The sequence below is a fragment of the Neopelma chrysocephalum genome, unplaced genomic scaffold (assembly GCF_003984885.1).
Source record: "Neopelma chrysocephalum unplaced genomic scaffold, ASM398488v2 Primary Assembly neopelma1_101, whole genome shotgun sequence".
Taxonomy (NCBI): Eukaryota; Metazoa; Chordata; class Aves; order Passeriformes; family Pipridae; genus Neopelma; species Neopelma chrysocephalum.
Window position 1 is genome coordinate 2,166,933 of NW_020897764.1, and position 23,044 is coordinate 2,189,976.

Genomic DNA, 23,044 nt, shown 5'->3' on the forward strand with positions numbered 1-23,044 from the left:
ACTAACCACATCTCAAAGGGAAAGAACAGAGGTGAGGTGGTTGTCCCCCCTCATTTTAGGTGCCCAAGGTTGGAGGTGTCTCCTCACCCTTTCCTCCAGTCTCTCCTTGGCAACAGAGAGTCCTCAGCAGCAGCTGGTTCAGAACAAGGACCTTCATGTTGCAAAGACCACAGGGAACACCCAAGAAGGGTACAAAAATTAACCCTATATAACCAGAATACTCAGTCTGAGCTGTTAGCAGGCAATTTGCACCCTCCTCTTCAGCAGGGCTCTGATCAGGAACTCTCTGACTCTGAGACCCTGTGCCCAGACCATTTATCTTTGCTCCTCATCTCAGTTCCTTCAAAGCACTCAATGCCTCATTTTAATGGTGATGTTTTGCTTTTCCCATGCTGAGGTTTTGCCTCTCTCTGCCCTTATTCCCTCTTCAGAATAACACTGAAGTTGTACACTGAGAACAACGTTTCCAGGTGAGTCCACACAAACATTCACAAAACCATTCTATGTTTTTAATTCCTTGCCCTGCATCAGCTGCCAAAGCTCAGCTTGGCTTTAGGAACATGACAATGCAAAGGAAATTTGAATTTGTCATAAAATGTGTCTTCAGACCACAGCAGAAGACACAGATCTGAACCAAGACTTGGTCTCCAGTCACACTTTATTGAGTCAACTGCCTGCACAGTCAGAGCCCCTCATGGCACAGATCCACCCTTGTCTGGGGCAAGTTCTCATTTGCAAGGTCATGGCCCACATTTTCTGGGAACGAAACTATTACATTCCCGGTGTTGAGTGTTTATATCTGTTTTGAAAATCTTTCTAGGGAGCTTGTTCACAGCAGTGAGACACTGGGGAGGGGGTGGAGGCCACGGTGAGTTGCCAGAGTGCCACATTCCTCCTGTCACCGAGGAAAGGATGTGTCAGCAAGGGTATGGCAGCTCAGGCCTTTTGCTGAGCAAGTCAATTAAGTGTAAAACAAAACCAAAAGCTGAATCCATGCAGCACTCAGAGCAACGTCTCAAAGGAAGTGACCATCTGAGGGCTGTTGCGAAATTTTTCCTTCTGTGTTTTTCACTTTGCTGAGAAAATAAAAATTAAAAAATGCAGAAAGACTGTTTCCCATCCCAGGACTTGACATGAATACTTAGCAGAGATGTCTCACATCTTAAGCTAAGAGCAGAATATGTTCTAGCTGAGGATATTCAACCTGGCATTTGCCAGTGGTGAGAGCTCTTCAGAGTATCAGCCCCAAAATGACCCAATGGAAGTGGAAAATACAATTGCCACCTTCTGACTCCACTGGATTTTTCAGGTAATAACACAATGTGTACAATCTTTCCAAAGTGCAACCTTCTGCCTCACCAGGGTGATTAAAGCTTTGGGAGGGATCCACAGAGACCCCATAGAGGCCAAAAGACACAGAGTGAAACCTGCTCTGAGACTACACTGTACTCTGGAAATACTCATAATGTAGCACCATTTTTGCTGTTGTTAAAGATGTTGTTAATCACTCTTCAGTGAGGAACTGGCCTTTTTTAAAGCAGGTTTTCCATAAAGAATTTAAACAGCAAATTATATTTTCAATCAGGGCTGAAGGCAACTTACAGAACAAGCCTTATCTCCTGGGTTTATTTTCAAACAATTTTTTAGACTGAAAAGCAGCCTTTGGCCGTTTGGTCCCATGGACATGGGTACAAAACCTCTTTCCCCTGTTGAAAGTGCACAAGAAGAGGTGCCAAACAGTAGGGATCTCACTCACAGGTGCTAAACAAGTCTTTTATTCACAGACAGAAACAAAACTGCCCAGACAATGCAGGGGGATCACTCCCCCAAACTATCCTGCCACGAAGTAATCCCAATGCAAGTCATGTTTTAGCTGCTGATTCAATTATAATTTATCAGATTAGCAAAAGTAAAACTAAAACATTTGACCCACGTGGTTCAATTACAACCTCACCCAGGGGTCATGGAGTTAACGGGAACTGAGGAGGAACCGGTTCAGGCCCTGAACAATGCTCAGTCTGGAATAACATTCAGTGAGTATCTCCTGGACTCATAATTTGGTATTGTTTCAGAGCACATCAGTAATTCAGGGTGAAATGCCCACGTTCTCCTCTTCTCCATTAAATTCCCAATGGTTGTTTCACTTCAAAGCCAAACAGATGCACTGAGGCATCACACAGCCCCACCAGCACAGACTGACCGTAGAGGGTTAACAAAATATACCTCTGAATTCAGATTGCAATATCAGATCCCAGTTTTATTCCCCTCAGGCAGAGCTAACAGATGTTATTTCCTCCTGTGCAGAGGGATGCCGAGGATCAGGGCTGTGATATAAGAGAGTTCTTCAGGGAAGAGCGGGATAAGACGTCTGCACGGCATCTCCAAAACAACCCAGGGATGCACATTCCAGACATCCCTTGCTCAGAATCTGACTGCTCCCACAGATGTCTGGGACTGAGAGCCACAATAAAAGCACTTCTGCTTGTCCTGACCTTTTTTTTGGGAGCCTGCATGTTATAGTGATACCTGTTGGTGACTAGTCACTCCAGCCACCTGCTTTAAAACTCAAACCTCACTCTTCTGACATTTTATAGGCTGGAAACATGAGCCTCCTCCTCCTGCAGAAGCAAAACAACCCTTCTCTCCTGATAATAATAATAATAATAAAAGTCTAAATACAGAAACAGTCTATATTACATATGCACTTTCCCCTTTGGGAGAGGATAAGAGAACAAACAGCAGACAGATGTTGGGCAGAGAACTCAGTGTGTTACAGGACGGTGGTGCTCACGTATTGAGGTAAACAATGGGAATGTCATGGATTAAAACAGAACTGAGGCACATGAATGAAAAGAAAAAAACCACACTCAACAATAAAACCAATTAACAACAGTTAATCTTCTCAGTTCTGATTGTGCAGACTGCGAAATTCTCCACTCTGCCTGAGAAATTATCCTACATTTTTTGACGAGAAAAGTTTGATAAGGACCTTCATCATGAATACTTCATCAAAATGAGTAACAGCTCTTTGCTGGCTTTACTAAAAATTAGTTTAGGAGTCATTTCCATGGTTTTACGATAGAAAACATTCATTTTTTTTTATCTCCCAATTTGTTAAAATATTGGTTAGTTGGGTTTGTTTTTACTTTTCGTTATATACTGTTTTGTAGTTGGAAGAGAAAGTTCTTAAAACAAAAGGGAAAAATTTAACATGAAAAACCTTTTGCAGCAAGGCTACACTTAAATAAATAGGCCCAAAGCAAATGGAGAACACTGAAAACAAGGAGCCAGAATGATCAGGGTAAATCAGACAGTCCTGAGAATGGTACAAACAAAATAAACTGGCACTGGAATTTGCTGCTAATTTACTTCTCCAGTAGATTAAAGCAGGGAGCTTAAAATAAACAAACACCAGCATTACAAACACTGTATAACTTTGATACAACGCCAGGAATGGAAGATATTCCGAGAGCAACTTTAAGTAGTCTCATGCATTATTCCCCCTGTGGGGGGTACTGAGGTTACACATTATTTATTCCAGTTTGGAGTCATGCTTATGTGTTACTGGAAGAGAGGAATCAATAAAATCTGTATGTGCAGGGAGCCTGGACTGATGTCACTGCTGTCACCTTTCAGGATGCCTCTTCTGCCTTCTTGTAGCTTTATAATGGCAGCCCTTCATCAACACACTGTTTGGCAGCCCTTGACCTTACTTATTTATTTTTTGATGGGGTTTTTTTTACAGAACAAAATATGGCAAAGAGAGGAGGGAAATTGCAAGAGAAATCTGAAGCTTGGCTTGCTGATTTAACAAATGTCACGGTCTTTGACAATGAGGCTTTTACTTCTTGCTCCAGAGACATCCAGACAGTAACTTTCCAAGCCATGCTGGAGCTGATATAAAGCTGATTTTTCTACCCAGTTAAATTTCTCCATTTTCTTTCTTTCATGTCTCACCAAGCTGAAAATCTTCCCATTAACTTCAGTATGACTTGGATAAGTTGCTTAAAAGCCCACAGTTTAATATCATATAAACCTCAAAACGGTCATGAGAATCCTAACAGGACAGGAACTAGCTTTGTATTTAGGGAGAGAATATGAGCTAAGAGCTGTCATGAATGACTGCACAAAACCCAGTGTTTTGTGGTCTTGAAAAACTCTGTGCTGCCCATAGACAGTTGGAGAAAACTGAGACTGTTGAGAAAAAAGGGTTTCATGCCTAGAAAATGATACCCAAGCCCCCCAGTGCAACTACACTTTTCAGAACAGACTAATGAAAATGGAATAAACTTCCTCCTTTTCTCCTTATACCTCTGCAATAGGGATCAACCACTTTTGGGACTCTAAATTTACATCTCTTGAAACCAAGTTGTGCTCTCAAACCCAATCTGGCTCAGTCATGACGCCAGGAAAGCTCCTCTAAGAATGAAGTGAACACCTCTGCCAGGTCAGTGTTAGCTACAATAACACACAATTAAATGTGTCATTATTATCACAGCCTGGCCTGTTCAGATCCTTTCTGATTTTTAAGCAGTAATTTTTATCAAGTTTACTTGCACCAATATGTTCACTATGCTCCAGCCCTACGTACATTCTTTATATCAATGACTGAGTATTTTCTGTATGAAAACCTGTCATTTCACTTACTTTGTCCTAATACAATGCTCAAGCGGAGGAGTGAGATCATTTTCTTTATCTTCAGTGCACACCTGAGTTGTATCTGCAGAGACAAAACAGACATTGTCAGTGGCTGGAATCACTTCTGATCATACAGGATCCCACGATGGCTCATAGGAACTCCACACATGGAAGTGATGGATTATCACTCACACTGCACATCTCCCTGCCCACTTTGGACTGAAATACCCCGGAGGGTGAGCACTGCTGTCACTTGAACACCATCTCCTGCCCTCATTCACACAATCTGGATGGATGCCCCATCCCTGGAAGTATCCAAGGCCGGGTTGGTTGGGGCTTGGTGCAACCTTGTCTAGTGGAAGGTGTCTCTACCCATGGCAGGGGGTTTGGAATGAGATGATCTTTAAGATTCCTTCCAAACCAAACCATTCTATGACTCTGTGATCTAAAAAGAGTGGCCACAGACAGGGCTGGGAATACTCGGAGTAGATACAACAACTACGGCTCATGGGAAATACATTTTTTTGGGAAATACATTTAAATACATTACTGTGCCCAGTATTAGTTGTTCTGGGCCAGAAACTTGCCCAGAATTGTGCTGGCTGCTGAACAGTCAGGATGATCGTGGGACAGTGTTCAGACTCACTGAACCATAGAAACATTAAGGTTGGAAGAGACCTCTCAGATCACTGAGTCCAACCATCAAGCCAGCACTGACACACCCACCACTAAACCACGTGCCCTGACCCAGGATAGTTCACTAATACAGAGATGGTTTCAAGGAAAACCACAGATCACAAAATGAGGGCTGTCATGAGGCTTTTATTTTTCACAACTCATGTTGTAATTACTGAGCAAGTAATTGCTGTCACTCAAATACTAAGAATGGTGGTAATAAAACACTGGAACTGCAAACCCCAAGTCCAGCCCAAACTGGTTTAAGACTCTTTTACCCTGGAAAAGAAGATTGTCCCTTGACTACTTAGCAAGCAATGCACAGACAGGAGAAGAGGAGGCTGTGTTGGATTATCAGAGAGCTGCTCCAGGCTGTGAGCATTCCTTTGGGACGGAGAGGAATCCCACTGTTCCAGGGAAAACAGAGAGGTCACTGTCTCAGACAGGGGATCTGTCAACAGTGAAAGTAGTCGCTGAACTTCCCAGGGACAAAACATCCTGCGACCAGCTTGGATGTCAGTCTGCTCAGCTGTTTCCTGTTTTGGAGTAAAACATTTAAACTACAGCAGGTTATTTTTTTTTGTTTCTCTTTCTTCTTCTCTGTCTGTCATCCAGCCAATGGATTGGTTGCAAGCAATGAGTGATGCCAAGAGAGGGTGTAGGGTTTGGGTCTGCTTCAGTGAGACTGCTGCAGACAGGATGGGAGGGAATCGTTCTTACATTCCCAGCTGCCAGTCTCAGATAGATCTGGCTTTCTCATGTCATAGAGAGAACCTGGCTCTCCCTTGTGTGTTGATCTGATCAGTATAAATACATGCAGAGAACTCTGAATGACTGCAAGGGCTGGAGTAGGAAATGGGCAATATTTAGAAGTGCATAAAGTGCTGGCAGTTTTTTCCGAGATCCTCAGGAACTTCGAGGTACACAGGAATCTCTTAAGTTTAAAAGAGTCTCTTTTATCCTAATATTGAAGAGTTTATAACATAGAATCATAGAATCATTGAGGATGGAACCTCTAAGATCATCAAGTCCAGCTGTCAACCCAGCACCACCACCTTGTTCACCACTAAGCCATGTCCTCAAGTGCCACCATGGTTTTTGAAATCTTCCAGGAATGGTGATTCCACCCCTTCCCTGTTCCGATGCTTGACAACCCTTTCTGTGAAGAAATTTTTTCCCAATATCCAATCTAAACCTCCCCTGGAACAACTTGAGGCCATTTCCTCTTGTCCTATGGCTTGTTACCTGGGAGAAGAAACCAACCCCACCTGGCTACAACCTCCTGTCAGGGAGTTGTAGAGACTCAAAAGTTCTCCCCTGACCCTCCTTTTCTCCAGGTTGAGCCTCTCCAGCTCCCTCAGCTGCTCCTGGTGCTCCAGACCCTTCACCAGCTCCATTCCCTTCTCTGGACAGAGTCCATTAGAGGTCTACAACAGTATTTGGACCCTTCCAGGAATTCCTGATACTGATGTTCTGGATGTTCTCATAGTGAGAAGCAACAGGCACTGTCCTGACCATGGCACTGGCAGCAGGACATGCACATGGCATGGCTGCCTTTCCAAGTCACTGCCCACTGGATGAATTTTGGTATTTTCAGCTTTGAATTCTTCCAACCAAGAGGTTTGAATGGAGATTTTTCACACAAAGGGATAGGAAAAAAAATATCACTGAAGGTGTATCTTACAGGAACACTTAGAGAAGTTAATTAACTAACAAACTGTGTGTTAAAGGGTTTCATACAACTCATTTAGAGCAAGTAATATTGAAGTAACACTCTTCCATCCTGGAGCCATCAACAACAAGAAGGATGTGAATATAATCTCTTTTATCTCCACTTACATTCTAAGCTAAAGGTAGAGAGAAACTGAGCACCACCACAGATTTCACTGCTTGTGCTGCCTTCCATGGGATCTGGAAAGGGGCTGAGGATGGTGTCTGTGACTCTGGAAGAATCTTCTGGGGAATTTAGTTATATTATTCTTAGCAATTATCCAGCTGCTGTTTGAAAACACCTTGAAAAGGATCCTGAGTTGAAGGTATGAACCAAGGAAATATAAGAAAGATTTTTTTAAAACAGATTGTGCAAAAATTCCCTATATCTTCACTTGGAGAGAACATATTATAAATGTTAACATAGGTAGGCATTAACTGTATTAGAGAGGAGCAGTAGTATCTCTCTGGTCAGTACAACACACACTCTTTCATATAATATATATAACAGAAGTCCCAGAATCTCCACACTGTCCCCAAACAGCTGACATAGAAGGTGAGCAAAATGCAGAGAGTTATTAATTCAGATACAGTGGCTTCTTTTCCTTCTCTGCTTATCAGAAATTTCTATCCCAATAGAAAGGATCAAAGAACCTTCATCCCTTTAGGATTGTTGAATTCATTAGCAAGTGTTTTATACTAGCAGGAATTTTATATCTAGTGGAAGGAGTCCCCGCCCATGGCAGGGAGGTTGGAACTAGATGATCTTTAAAATCTCCTCTTACCCAAATCATTCTATGATTTCTTGTCTCTATTTTGGCAAATAGTTATGGGGACAAATTCTCAATATAAAGTGGTAATTGCTATTACTCTCAAAATTCTACTCTTTCATTCTATCTTTTCTACCTTTCTTGCCCAGTGTAATGTCTTCAAGATTTCCTAAAATGTGACCTTGATTTTAATCTTCCTAATTACAGTCAAGATTCTCATTTTAAGGAATTTACCCTCTTGCTCTGTGAAAAGCAAACAGCTTTGCTGACCAGCACCAGTGAGATGTGGCTGGGGCAGCACCCTGCACCTCATGTTGTATCTCCAGGTAACACGAGGGAAATACCAGTATTATTCAGCATTCTGATATTTCCATCTGGTCCTGCATGCACAGTTTAGATGCAGGACCAGTGCTACCTTTTGGATGTAAAGTAATTTCAGTTTTCTCCAGGCCTAGCAGAGGATTATTGCACAACCAGAACTAGGATGGAGCTTCCCTGTAATGATGAAAATATTTGCATTTTACTGCCTTTTGCAGAATGTCACAGATAACAGAGGATTTACCAGGACACATCCCTGGAAGAGGCCACAGCCACAACAAAGAGATTTCTATCTCTCCATGCACGTTTAGGCTCTGAGGAGAAATACACAGCTATGCCACGACAGGTTGAACAGTAAAGAGAAAAATTTATGCATGTTCTGAGCAACTCCTCATCCAGGGATCTTAGAGCACCTGGCAGCTCTGGATTTTGGAAACATTCCTGATTTATTAATGATGGAAAGATAGATAAGGACTCCTGGTTTGAACCATATGTTACATGGTGCAACACAACAGAAAAAACGTGTTTCTAGTCCTGCCCTGAACTTTCCACATCATTTTTATCTGGGAGAGACCATGTGAGAACCGGCTGGCAACTAAAGTCCTGTAAAAGTTTAACCATTTTTTCAGATAATATATAATCTGACCCCTACAACAGAATGACAGGGATTTCAATTAAAATAAGAGGATAAATAACAGGCAGAATGATGATTGAATTCACTCTCAAATCTTGTGAGATGCTGAAGCCCCCAGCACCACATGAAAAGCTTTGCCACATGGACTCAAGTAGAACATAAAACACTCAAATATAACCCATTCTGTCCAAGAGCATGGATACTGGTGCAAATAAGGAACAGAGACAACTTATTTTTAAGGAGCAGACTACAACAGAGTGGCTCCTCAAGACTGAGAAGGAATTTGATTATCACAGAATCACAGATTAGATTGGATAAATATATCGAGGGAAAGAAAACAGAAGATAAGTAAGATATTATTAGCAAATAAAAATGTAGTGGTCAAGAATGTCTTGATATGGCAGTAAGTAGGTGCTTTCTAAGGATCAGGATACTTATCCAAATGCCTTCCAGTTGGACAAGTGTGTAGTTACTGTAAAAGCAGCTGGATAATTTGACATGGTTTCCTGAAAGAAGGAGTGTAACAAGCTGGAAGATCTTTTGCAGGCTTGTGTTTGCAGGTATGTTTACAGGCAGGTAAGAGATTTTTTTTAGCAGATTACTGGCATCATCAAGGAATTCAAGCTTCCTCACCCTCCTTGCTCATTTTCCTACTGTTGTGGAGGGTTGAGGAAGAGGAGACTTGCGTTTTCCTGCCTGTGGAAACGATGTGGGGTGACGTGAAGGAGAATGGGAGTAGTTAAATATGGTTTAAATACTGCCCTGGGAGTATGAATAGGTCAGATCACAACCTGATCCTCAGAAATCAGTGCCACTGAATGCTTTACCAGTGTGTATAAAGTGACATAGGCTCACTTCTAACCCTTTCAACAGCTCATCCTCAACATTTCCTTGTGAAACCCAATTTCCAATTAACCACCAATGCTAATTACAGAAATCAGGAAACAGGCAACGCAGTATTTCATGCCTGTGACCATCACTGTTTGTATTATTGGATTCTTCTTTCTGTGGTGATGCTGCTGCCATCCCCAGAGCTGAGATGCAGAGTGACTGAGCTGCACATACCCACTGTTAACCGGATCTCCTCGTCCTGGTTGGCCAAGCCATCGTAGTAGTAAAGGTCAAACCTCCTTCCTGTCTTCCAGTCACTGAGTAAATCCTTTTCCAAGCAGAAAAGCACACTGAAGTGGCTCTCACTGCACACCAGCCAAATCGGGTACTTGGGGGTCTTCAAGTAGCAACCAACCTAAAAGATATAAATAAAACGTTAGAATGTCACGAGGGGCAGGGGGAGAAACAATTCATTGTGGAAAACATGGAATTCATGAGATCCCTTATTTATTGCAGTCTACAGACTTTAATGAAGGCTCATTACGGACTCTTGATGAGGACACCTTCAGTAAATCAGAGGAGATATAAAGCAAATACTTGGTTTTCAGTTTTAGGCAGGTAATGACATCCAGCTGTAGTGCCCTGACAGCAAAAAGATCATATCCCACATGATCAGAAGCAAAAGGAACCCTGTCCTCTGCAATAGCTGTAAAACCACAGTGAGTTTAGGCCAGGAATGCAACATGAGACCAATGGGAGACTCTGCTCTCATGCAAGAGTAGCTGGAAGCCAGGCAAGAGACTAATAGCATCTCAGATAACGTGAGAATCCCTGCGTGGGCAACTCAGCTGAACCCAAAATCCCTTTTTGAATTAAGAGTATAATACATTCCCTTCACTTTACCATCTTCTTTTAGCTTCACAGTCCAGATATATAAATGATTTTCAGCTATTAGAAGAAACCAACAACAGAAGCACTTGTTTTGCTTCATTATTCTTAAAAATGAAATACTGTCACCTGAAAAACCACAATGATTTTTTTAACAAAAGCCTTTGCAAAGCCTTTGCCCTCCTTCTGAAAGTTGGAAGTATATTTGTAAATATTCTGAATATTCTGTACGAAATTACATGTAAATGATTTTCATGCTCATTCATAGATGTTTTAAACTCGAATACTCAAAGAGATTTAATCTCTAATCAGTGAGGGAAGGGGATACCAACAGCACTGCAGTAGGTAAGACAAACCTGAGGACTGCAATCCTGGTGGGAACATTTGCACTGTTCCTGGGAGCACAGAGGGCTCAGGAATGTATCTGAAACACCTGGACACCAACACACACAGTCTGGGAAACAACAACAGGATGAACTGGAAGCATTGGTCACCTCCCAGAGCTACAGTATCACTGGTGTTAGGTTTGAAACTCAATATATGCTGATTTAAAATGAGTCATGGAATTTCCTGCATCCCCTGAGGTCAGTGAATATGTTGTAGGATTTTCTTCACCTCACACTAATGTGTTTTGAGACAGATACCATCAATAACTATCATTATAAAGCTGCAGTATCAATTAAGGATATTAGCTCCACCAGAGTAAATAAGAGAGCGAAATTAATCATTAGATTGCTCAGTGGAGTAAAGAAACCTTATTTCTTCCAGCTAGGATTTTAATATTCAGCTACAACAGGTATTTATTATCGGCTCTATTCCCATCATTGGAATCTGTATTCTAAGGTTCCAAATAATACTGTTTTTTTCCCCCCACTGAATTGTTGGGTTTTGTATCTTTGATAAATTGCTCAGGGAAACTAAAATCTGAAATTAAACATTTTGCTTGCAGTGGAATGCTGCTGGAAACTGGGGGGCTTTTAACAGAAAAATTCTTATACAAGTTTTGTAGACACAGATTTGTGGATATTCTACAGTGCAGCCATTCAGTTCTTCACCTTGGGCACAGGTGCAAATGTCATCTAATACGCTCCCAAAAAAGCAGAAGTCACCATACATTCTGCTGTAATTAAAACTCTAAACAGCACCCTAAATGATAAAGAGTGTGTGTTCTTATCATGATTGATATTTAGAATTTATATCTGAAGAGTTACAGGAGTGCAAATCCAACTGCTTCCCCCATGAGAATTTCTTCTCATGTTAGACAACAAGTCTCCAGCTAATTAAGTAACTGTTCTCTGACTCATTACTTCGCTAAAAATCTATTTAAAACAGCCTTTTATGCAACAGTTTTGCTTTTTATGTAAATTCTTGGCTTAAAAGTAAAGACATTTTTTCCCAAGCTTACAATAATACTGCTAACAGGAGTCATCAAGAAGGGAAATACGCAGATGCAACAAAAGATGGCAAATTAGAGGGACACGGATGAAAAGATTCAGTCTCACAAAGATGCATATTTTAACATGCAGATAAGCCAAAGCCAAAAAGAACAGCCAGTCTTCTCCTGTATATGTCTGCAAAAGTGACTTTCCAGCTCCATCAAACAACATTTGACAAAATAAGATTAGAGAGATACAGAACTTTCAAAGCCACATCCACTGCAGTTCTCACTCCCACGAAGTCAGGACAAAGTGTGCAGATGATTAAAGGCTCTAGGAACATTCTCCAAATATGTATAGTTTTCAATTCCAATCCTTGCAGAGAGCAGCGAGGGCATGAACTTTGAGACAATAAAGAGTCTAAAACTGTAGCTCAAATCCTCCTCTCCCAGAAGAAGGGAGGAGTCTTCACTTGGGTTACATCACCTGCATTAGCCAAGGGTTAGCTGCTGTCTTTTAATATCACGCTGTAAAACATGTCTAGATTTTTTCTACAATATTAATATGGAACTCTGTTACTGACAAAGTAAGGACAGTCCTCATTGTGAGGATTCCTTTGGCTGCTCCTTTGACCATCAGTTGTTGAGTGGACTGGAATGATAGAATTGTGGAGCATTTAGGCTGGAAAAGACCTCCAGGATCATCGAGTCCAACCTTCAACCGAACACAACCTTGTCAACTAAACCACAGAACCAAGTGCCACATCCAGTTGTTTCTTGGACACCTCCAGGGATGGTGACTCCCCCACCTCCCTGGGCAGCCCCTTCCAATGCTTAACTACCCCTTTCAGTGAAGAAATTCCTCCTGATGTCCAACCTGAACCTCTCCTGGCACAGCCTGAGGCCGTTTCCTCTCGGCCTGTCACTGGTTGCCTGGGAGCAGAGGACGACTTCCACTTCACTACAACCTCCTTTCAGGGAGTTTGAGAGAGTGATAAGGTCTCCCCTGAGCCTCCTTTTCTCCAGGGTCAACAACCCCAGCTCCCTCAGCCGCTGCTTCTCATCAGACTTACTCTCTAGACCCTTCACACACAGAAGTACACCCTCATTCAACTATATTTATAAATATTCTGAATATTCTGCATGAAATTACATGTAAATTATTTTCATGCTCATTCATAGAAATTTTAAACTCGAATGCTCAAGAGATTTAATCTCTAATCAGTGAGGGAAGGGGATACCAACACCACTGCTGAGGGGTGAGTTCTTCCTCCCTTGCCTGGCCAGGTTGGTTGGTGGTGATCCTGGAATACAACAGGACCCTGAAGCAGGACAGGGAAGAACAAGCATGAACACCTAGTTTTCTGACTCCTCAGGAAAGCCATGAAGCTCAGTCAGAGTGTGTGTGCCATCCAACAAGTGCCTGACAGAGAACGGGGCCCTCCTTTCCAGTGTGTTCCCCATGACTGTAATGCTGGCTCTGGCTTCCAAAGGCAAATCAGGGATATGTGACTTCCATCTATTCCATAAAATATTATTTCTTAAGGGCTCAATGGCTGTATTCCTATTACTATTCAAGTATTTGTTTTCAGACAGGCTCATTAATCTTCTTCAGGCAAAAACAAGTAAGGAGGGGGGGAACGAATTAGGTGTCCTTTCGTGCTGCATGTTTTCCATTCCTACAGAGACTTCACTAACCCTAATCCTCTCCTCCCTTAAAATCCCTTAAGAATGCTCATAAATTTCAGGGACACCAACCTGATCTTTGGAAAATGTCAATTTTTCAAAAGCAGGCACCTTCAAAGGGCTCATTTTCAACACTAAGGGCCATCTTTTTCCATGTCTGATTTTCATGTGTATTCTCACAATGGCAAAATTAAATCCACACACAAAAATATTAAATCTACACACAAATATTTATCACTGGAGAATTATTCCAACATCTCTACCAGAATGAGTGGATGGTACTTCACCATTCAGCTTTTATTTGCTCATTGAACAAGGCTGCCTTTTGCCATGTGAATTCCAAGAGAAACAAACAAGAGAACATGATATCAAAACCAAGGGGGATCACTGGATAAGACTGATGTGATGCCATTTTTCACTGGGAGTTTTATCACTTAATGTAATTTCCCCTCCTTGCTTGTTGGACTTTACTTTTTATTTTCTAATTAAAATTATAATCATTCTGTTTGTTATATTCAGAACGTCCGTTTGCCTGCATACAACTGTTATAGATGCTTATTTTCCAAACTAATCATAGACTGTAGTGATTCCACTGAAATAAAACTGAATAATTGTTGGTTGTACTAAATCCAATAGGATTGACAGACAAAAGGATAATTACACAAAGCTTTCAGAGTTACAAGGAACAGCCTATTGTTTGTTCTGCCAGTGTTTTTCCCCCACAACTGCAATGACCTTTACTGAATTAATATTAAACAATGTTCCAGTGGTGTTAAGAGTGAAGTGTCAATGGTGTAAAACCAGATATCTCTGCAATAGCCCTTGGGTGAGCAGGAACCCTCAGGTCACCTACTCCACCAGCACTACTGAAACACCAGGTCAGCTACATTCCTGTTATATTTGCAGATAGTTAAGGGACACTGTGAGGGTAAAATTGCTGCCATTGATAGGTACTTGATTTCAATCAGATTAAGAAAAATAACACTAATGCTCACAACATCTGACATTCAGAGTATGTACAATGAAATGGCTATGCCAGGTCAGACAGAAATTGAAGAGGTTTTAGCCATATAATTATAAAATAGTAACAAATACTACCTAGGAGCCCTGGATAAATTCTCTGCAGCTTTGGAACCTTTTTGTTGTACAAAAGGGAATGTTTATGATAATGACATGGGGGAGGGAAAAGGCAACATTACTAAAGAAGAATAGAAAGAGATGCATGTTCAATCCTAGGACTCCCAAACCAGACTCCTGGAAAGCACCGGCTTATGACTAAATTTCCCTTATGCTGCCACAGTATAAAAGACAGCAGATGTGGCAAGGAAAATAGATGTCAGGGTGCCAGAGAGCCTCTGGATCTTGTCTTTACCCTTGTCCCACTCTGCTGCTCTTCTGGTATGTCCCAACAAGTGAATAAATCACGAAGGAGATTCAGACCCTCACTTGAACTTCAGCACTCTGCCATTTCCTTGCTGCACTGAAGGAGTTTCTAGTTCACTGTGCTAAGTCACATCACTGCAATGACAAGGACAGGTCAAGATTCACTCCACTTAACTCTTCTGCATCTATTTCTAGGCCCTCTAACTTAGGTTGGCCCTCAGGCTTTGTCTGTCTGTAAAATTTTGAAAGGAAGAGATGGGTATTGCCAGAAATTTTGACATTCCCCCTGTTCATCCACGATAAAGGGAGTTGGCTGGACTCTGACCTGAAACATTCTCAGCCCATAAAGGACCTGAAGTGAGATGGCATAAATCCAGATCCAAATACAGGTATTTATAATCTAGAGAGACATGTGGAAAATATTTGACTTATCATTTTCTGTTTTGTCTGTTTGCAAAGCCTGCAGAGCCCTTCTAAACATGTGGGCTTTGTTATTCTTATTGTCTCAAAGAAAAACTCCGCGATTCCATTTTATTTGGAAGGATGTTGAGAAGAAAGTGATGCCAGTAATGGCCTCTGGGAAAATAACTGTCCATAACTTGGGAGGACAATAGGACTTCATTAAAGAACATTTCAGTTCCAGGCTACAGAGGGAGATGTAAAAACAGGGAATAAAGAACACTCTTTTTCAAAGGCCAATGCTTTGCCAGCCTTGTTTCAGTTAAATTTGAATGTATCACATGATTTTGCCCCCAGTGTCACAAATGCCTCAGATAAATAGCAGCATCCCTTCCTGAAAGCATCTACAGGGCACAATATCTACCCCTATTCCTGAAAAATAAATGGAAAATTAAAACCAACCGTCAAGTTTCCATTTTGCACTTGCATATTTTTGTTGCTGGTTTCTCAAACGAGGTGGTTAAAACCCTCTTTCTAAACCTCCCCCTCCACAACCCCTGGCTTTAATCCAGTCCATCTGATGGATAAAAGTGATTGTTCAGGAGACATATTTCCCAGGGAAGAAGGTTACAGGAAGGATGTTCCACAGGGCAAATAAAGCAGTGAGGTGCCAGAAGACAGAGCATGTGTGCTGAATTTAATAATTCAAGCAGGTCCTGTCACAGCACAGAGTGTGCTGGTTTCATCAAAAGGACCAAAGATAATGTTTCCCATCTGCGGAATGTTAATGAATAAATTCTGTTTGTTACTCTTTGAAAAGAAAGAGGGAAAATGAGCATAACTTCTTGGTCAGTGTCCTCTCTTCATTTTCAGAAAAGCAAAAACTAAAAAGCAACAGTCTCCCGAAATGCTGACAGCTCAGGGAGTGCCTGGGACACTGTCAGGAATCAGAGTAGGGATAGTTTGGGAGGTCAGGTGGCAGGAGGTTTAACTCCTACAGCAGGACAGGTGAAAGCAGGAGAGAATCAGTGAAAACAAAGGATCAGAGTGAAGGTTCAAAAGAGACAATTAACCTTGAGTATTTCCATTACTTCACATATACCAGCACATAACTACAGTGGTTTCAAAACACTTTTCAGAAGGATGAACAAATTCATCAGCCAATACCATACTGCCTTCAGAATGAGGGATTCAGATCTGTGCTCATCCCAGTTCAGCCACGAGCTTACTGGGGGACTTACTGGGATAAGCACTTTGACTTTTATTCATCTGTTACCCCCCTCTGTAAAATGGTAATGACACTTGGCACTCTTGGAAAACACAGATCTTTCAACAGGAAATGATACATAAATGCTATATATTATTGTTATTATTATCATTATTAATATTAATGAGCACAGTGGTATTTATTGATGGGTTATTAACGTTATGAAGTTAGTATGTTATTAGTAATAATAATAATAGTGGTGTCTTTTAAATTTAATGCAGATTATTTTTCCCTTTGTCACAGTAAGTCTCTTAAATGATCTGCCATAAAGATGAGGAGCATCTGTTTCCATCCATTTCTACTTTTAACATCAGGAGAGATTTTGAAAAAAAGAACTTCATCATTCCAAGTCTTTCCACCTGCAATTTTAACGTGGCATTTAGGCCAAAGGCTCCGACCCAAATGCAGGGACTTTCTCACCCAGGACTGCTATACTTGGCCCTGCCCACTCCTGTTCCTCATCCCCTTCTCTGAGGTCTTGTCCCTGCTGAGAAACCACTCAGCTTCCCTGAGACTTCACTGTGTCCTGCAGCTCAGCAAAAAGGGGAAACCTCCACCAATTTTTTGCAGATTTACCAGTTTTTGGAAATGTTTCTGTTGCTTTAAGAGCTCTAAATAAACCCCAGAAAACCTAAAATCTCAATTTAGGCTTCTAAGTCAAATGTGTAAGATCACATGGAATTAATATTGCTTAAATATGGGCTTAGCACAAAGAAAAAAAAAATCCAAAAATGTGTAACTTGGCTACTGAAAAGCAACAGAATTGGGCTTTTAGCTTTTTTGCATTAAAACAGGGAATCTCATTATGGAACTAAACGTTTGCACATGAAATGGATGGAATGGATCCATCTGTCATTGGGAAACAATTTGCAACAAGTAATTACACTGCAAAAAGCTCTTCTGAGTGTGGTGATACTTCAGGGCTGAGAGTGATGATCAGACATTAACAGTTCCAGACAAATTACATGGAGCACACATTTTTCTAATCAGCAGAGATAACACGTTCAGCATGATCCACTGGAAGAGATTAATGGATTGGGAACAGTGGGATTCTCCAGAAGAAAAAGGAAGGGATCATTTTGCTTTCATTTGCTACTGTTGAAGTTTGACAGGAGGATTAATTCAGTTCACATGCCCTCATGGTATTTTCAACTCAGAAGCCATGCCAAGGGAATTGTGGATTATATACAAATACTCCATGTATTAGACAAGGGAGATAAAATGGTATAGAAATTTTTCTCCACTTGGATTTTCAGCATCCAGCCTGGAATCTTGAATATCTCTTCCTAAACGTGTTGGCAAGTTGGAACAAGTCTAGAGCAGAGCAGCAAAAACAAGCTTTGGACAGGATGTACTGATGAAAAAGGGAGGAACTGTTACATCAGCTGCAAATGTCCAGCGGATGGGGAGGAATTGTTTAGGGGGTAGGTTGGATTAGAGGTAAAATTATAATCAGAGGACACTAAGTGAATGAAGAGTCAGATTTAATATTAGTGCATCCAAACACAAGCTGTGTAGTAGATATTAAAATCTCCAAATTCACAAGTACCTACAAATCTGTGTTTGTACTCATATTTTAAAGTAGAGATGTATGAGAAAAAAGGTAAGATCACAGTTAGATGCCTGAAAATCAGCTAAAAAATGGCCATCTGAACAGAGAGACAGGAACTTCAGGGACACAGATTTTGAAAAGAAACTCTGCTATATGAAAGGACATAAAAATATCCAGAATTATCCCCTGGGAGATTGGTTGTGTGTGACCTAAAGGGAGTCTTCCGACTCCGATGTCTATGATTCACCATACAGCACGCTCAGGATTTTCTTGCTACTGGAAACAAAAAATAAAACCAACCAAAAATGACAGTCCTTTTCCATGACTGGTGTCAGTTCCCAGCCTCACAGCCACGCTGTAATTGGATGCTGAATCCACTCACTGAGAGGAAGAAAAGAGTCAGTTTGAAAACTCTATTCTCAGTTCCACTCCTGCAAACTACCAGTGACATTTATTTTTCCTAAATTGCTCTAAATATTGTAACAGAAAGCAGAATCTGGCCCTTCATGCTGAAGCCACAGTGGAGACACCCCGATTTGAGGCCAAAGTCCACCAGAATGTGACTTTTGTTCTAGTCCTGAGGAGACACTGCATCTGAACTGAAATGCAGAGAACTCCCAGACGTTCTTAATAAAAACCAAGACAATTTGCAGCAGCTGCCCAGCTAGTGTAGACTCTAAAAAAAAAGGAAACTACGTCTACTGGAGTTTCTGTAACTGATTAAGAGTCATTGGTGTGGAAAAACAGATCCTTGCTCATGAGTCCAGCTCCCAGGCAAGAGCACAGTAGTAGAAACAGATCCCCTCTACCATATAATTTGCAGAATAAGTGGAAAATGGTGTCTGATTCCCTGGGTAACTTACTCTATTTTTAGAGGGCAGGTGGGAAAGAAATAGCTCTTACCTGCACTGACCTCACTTACCATTTTGCTACTCCCAAGTCATTTTCCTCACTAGAGAGTGGAAAAAATGCTACAGTGATGCAGAACCATTTTTTGAGGTTTTAAATGTTACATTGTTTATAGAAAAGAAAAAGAAGCGTGAACTAGACACAGATGCATATTTATTTTTAGCCCACTCTGTTCTGAGTTCATCTGATTTGGATACACTGATATAATTTCTTGACTGAATTCAAGCCTTTTATATTATTATGAATAATTTAAATGATTGTGTTAATCGAAAATAACAAAAATTATTATTTGTCAGTAGAAGGAAAACGTGGCTGGGAAGAGGTTAAAACCAGGCTTTCTTTTCAGTCATACATTTACACCATATCAGTACAAACAATTTCTTTGGCAATCACTTTCAAATTTTTATAGAGGTGCTGACTGCAAATCCAGATGGGACTGCTACAAGTATCCTATCTGGTATCCAACACAGGCAAGAGAATTTCAAATAATATTCTTGAATCAAACACAAGACTAAGATAGAACATGTCTTTAGGAAAGATGTCCATCTCCCCAACATTGTAGGAGGAAAACCAGTGAAACTTCCTTATAGAATTTTGACCAGAGGTAAACTAATGGCTGTCACTTCTTTGAAATTTTTAATCTATCTTTTAATTCTCATGACGAATACAATTAAAATACTGCTTTCCAAAGCATGTTAAAGGGAACAATCCCACTGCATTAACAGCTATTTTAATTTCTATAATTCTTTTTACTGCTCACACAACACCACCACCCCTCCAGCACAGAGCAGAGCAACCCAATCAAGCCCATAATTTCTTTACTGCTAATTTTAAATGTAATTGTTTTCTTTTTTTTATTAAAGCCAGGGAAAGGAAATACCTGACAGACATCATAGTGCTCGAAGAGAGACAGCAAACCGATGTCACTGCGGCTGGTGATGCCTTTCAAAATCGTGATATTCCCATTCCCAGAGTCCAGCTCTATCACATTGTTGAAAACATTGGACACAGCTTTGCCAGTCAAAAGCAAGTTCACCAATTCCTGTTTGTGACATGTTTAAAAACAAAACAAAACAAAAAACAAACAGTACTTAAACATCAGCACAAGATTCATTCAGGATTGATGAAAGTTACACGTGTAGCAGAGCCCTAATCTATATCATGGTTTTTAATTTTAGGGTTAGGATTAGGATTGCTTATGAAAAATTCTCCAGATACTTTGGGCAAAGTCTACTGCTAAAGCAAAATGAGGAAATATTAGTGGAGTTTCCAATAAACTGCTCATAATCAATTTAGTCTTACATCTAACTCTCAACCTTCTCATATTAGGGTTGTTTCATTTGAATTAAAATATTTTCATGTCCCTTTTTCTCTACAATGGAACTACAGCACGAATGAGACATATTCAAAGCCTGTCCAGTACTATCTGATATTTCTGTATGTGCTCAGTGATGTATTTTGAACAAGATTTCTTAAATTATTTTTCTTCCTTGCTGATTATTTCTGGATGAACTCAAGCCTCATTCAGTAAGATATTCACCTATATGGACCCATATCACTAATATACTCATATTTACCATAGGGGATTGTAGATTATTTCCTCTCCAACTGAAGTAGGGGTTTGTCAGAGGATAAATACATGTGAGAGGGTGGGGGACGTGCACATGCAAGTATCCATGAAGTTCAAGGGACAGAGACATGGGACACATTTCTTAGTGTAACATCCCACAGGGGCCAGCTGGGATGTAACCAGGGCTAAGAGCAGACTGTGCAGCAGCAAGGAACCACCTGTGAATTAATACCATATGGCAAGAAACAGGAGGGGAAACAACAAGAACAAAGCTTCCAGAAAAAACAGTCTGAATTCCCCTGCCCAAAGACATGAACAACTCTGCTGTAGCCAGTTTGGAACTGGTTTCAAAACTACTGCACACAATTACAGTTCTGAGTTTCTCCTGAAGGACTCCCCAGAGTTTATGGGTTCTTACTGATGTTTTTAGCAGTTCTAATCCACCAGTGATGTTCCATCACCCACTTGAGGAATCACAGTGTAACCACAGTAAAAAAGTCTTCTAAGCAACAGCGCAAGAGGACGTGAAGCCTGCCTTTGGCAACCAAAATGGCAGTAGAATCATAGAATCATAAAGGTTGGAAAAGACCTCTAAGATCATCAAGTCCAGCTGTCAAGCCAGCACCACCATGTTCAGCACGAAACCACCTTCCCAAGTGCCACATCCATAAGTTTTTTGAACACTTCCAGGGACGGCGACTCCACCACTTCCCTGGGCAGCTGTGCACCACATTCACACCACACCACTGCCCAGCTCCCAGCTTTGGGGGAATCTCTGTCACAGAATTCTGTGATTCACGTGTCCAAGGCGAAGTGTTTCCAACTGGGTGGGTGCCTCTGGAGGACTTGAGCCAGCGGGAGACGTTTGCTACAGGACACAAGCTGGAATTAAGCTACATAAAGTTTAGGTCCTACTAAACCAGTCAGCAATTCAGGCTGCTGATTTTCAAGCACCACATGGCTTTTAGACACATCTATAACAAGTCAGGGACTCCAGCTTGAATTATCAGTTATCTTCCATCAGCAGCAGCTCAGTTAGTGCAGCAGTGACCATTTACAGAGGAGTTGTAGGATCAGACAAGACCCTCCCTGAAAGGACAGGGAGGAAACCCAGTGGTATCTCAGTGCTAAAATCAACTAAGCAGTTCAAAAGAGGCAGATGAAAGGAGTATAAGGACATGCACATACAGGTACAGACACACACGGGCCAGAAAACCAGGCTGGAAAGCATAAGCTCTGAAAGCAAAGACAACAATTTGCCAAAACAAAAGGTAAAAGAATAAAGGATGAAGGTGCTGGACATTATGGAGATGAGTAAAAAAACTCAGGAAATTTGTGGAGACCTTACAGTAGCCTTCCAGTACCTAAAGGGGCTCTAAGAGAGCTGGAGAGGGACTTTTCACAAGGGCATGGAGTGACAGGACAAGGGGGAATGGCCTTAAGATGAGGGACTGTAGATTCAAATGATATTAGGAAGAAGTTCTTTACTGTGAGAGTGGTGAGGCCCTGGCACAGGTTGCCCAGAGAAGCTGTGGCTGCCCCATCCCTGGAAGTGTTCAGGGCCAGGTTGGATGAGGCTCTGAGCAACTTGGTCTCGGAAGGTGTCGGAAGGGGGTTGGAATGAAACGATCCTTAAGGTCCCTTCCAACCCAAACCATTCTGTAATTCTATGATTCTGCAACTTAAAGTCAGAAATGCCATCTCTTCCCAGAGGTCAGCTCCTGTGACATGCCAGGATCCCACTCTGAGCCCACCTGAGTGCAGTAGCCGTGGCTGCCGATGAGGCGGTTCGTGAGCACATCGAAGTCATTGCGCACCCTGGAAAGGAGGTGGAGATGTAATTAAATCAGGAGTGGAGAGCACTGTTAAACTCAAATACAATTGTTTCTTTCCATTAGACTTAGCATCTCTAAATCCTGGGGAAAAGCAAAACCAAACTGCTCCCCAATCATAAATACAGCTCTGCGGTTTTGAATCCTTTCAAGGTGATTTTTCGCAGGGCGAAAAAAAAAAAAGTGAATATATCAACAAAACATGGGGTGAGCAAAAGTTGCTAGAGGTAGACTTGGAAGAAATATCTGCAGAGGAGAAAAGAAGTCATTGTCACCACTAGTTAGAACATCAGAAATTAGAATTATTGCACTACTTGCCTGACAGAATCACAGAGTGGTTGAGGTTGGAAGGGACCTCTGGAGGTCACCTTGTCCACCCCATCTCTGGCCACCCAGAGCCAGTTGCCCAGGACCATATCTAGATGGTTCCTGGATATCTCAAAAGAGGTGGACTCCACAACATACCTGGGGAAGGTTTGGGAAGGTTTGGGAAGGGAAGGTTTGGGAAGGGAAGGTTTGGGAAGGTTTGGGAAGAGAAGGGAAAAAGAGAGAAGTGAGAAAGAAGAGAAGAGAAGAGAAGAGAAGAGAAGAGAAGAGAAGAGAAGAG

At 41.4% G+C, this 23,044-nt stretch overlaps 1 protein-coding gene across 3 annotated transcripts in view; it reads right to left on the reverse strand.

Moving 5' to 3' along the window:
- MINDY4 (MINDY lysine 48 deubiquitinase 4) overlaps nucleotides 1-23,044 on the reverse strand; it is a 69,292-nt gene that overhangs the window by 1,262 nt on the left and 44,986 nt on the right. For all 3 annotated transcript variants that reach the window (XM_027695527.1, XM_027695528.1, XM_027695526.1), the window contains 4 exons: nucleotides 22,360-22,423; nucleotides 19,916-20,077; nucleotides 9,811-9,991; nucleotides 4,648-4,720 (listed from right to left, as the gene is read on the reverse strand). In XM_027695527.1, coding sequence (XP_027551328.1) covers nucleotides 4,648-4,720; nucleotides 9,811-9,991; nucleotides 19,916-20,077; nucleotides 22,360-22,423 — 480 coding nt within the window. The remainder of the gene's footprint in view (nucleotides 1-4,647; nucleotides 4,721-9,810; nucleotides 9,992-19,915; nucleotides 20,078-22,359; nucleotides 22,424-23,044) is intronic.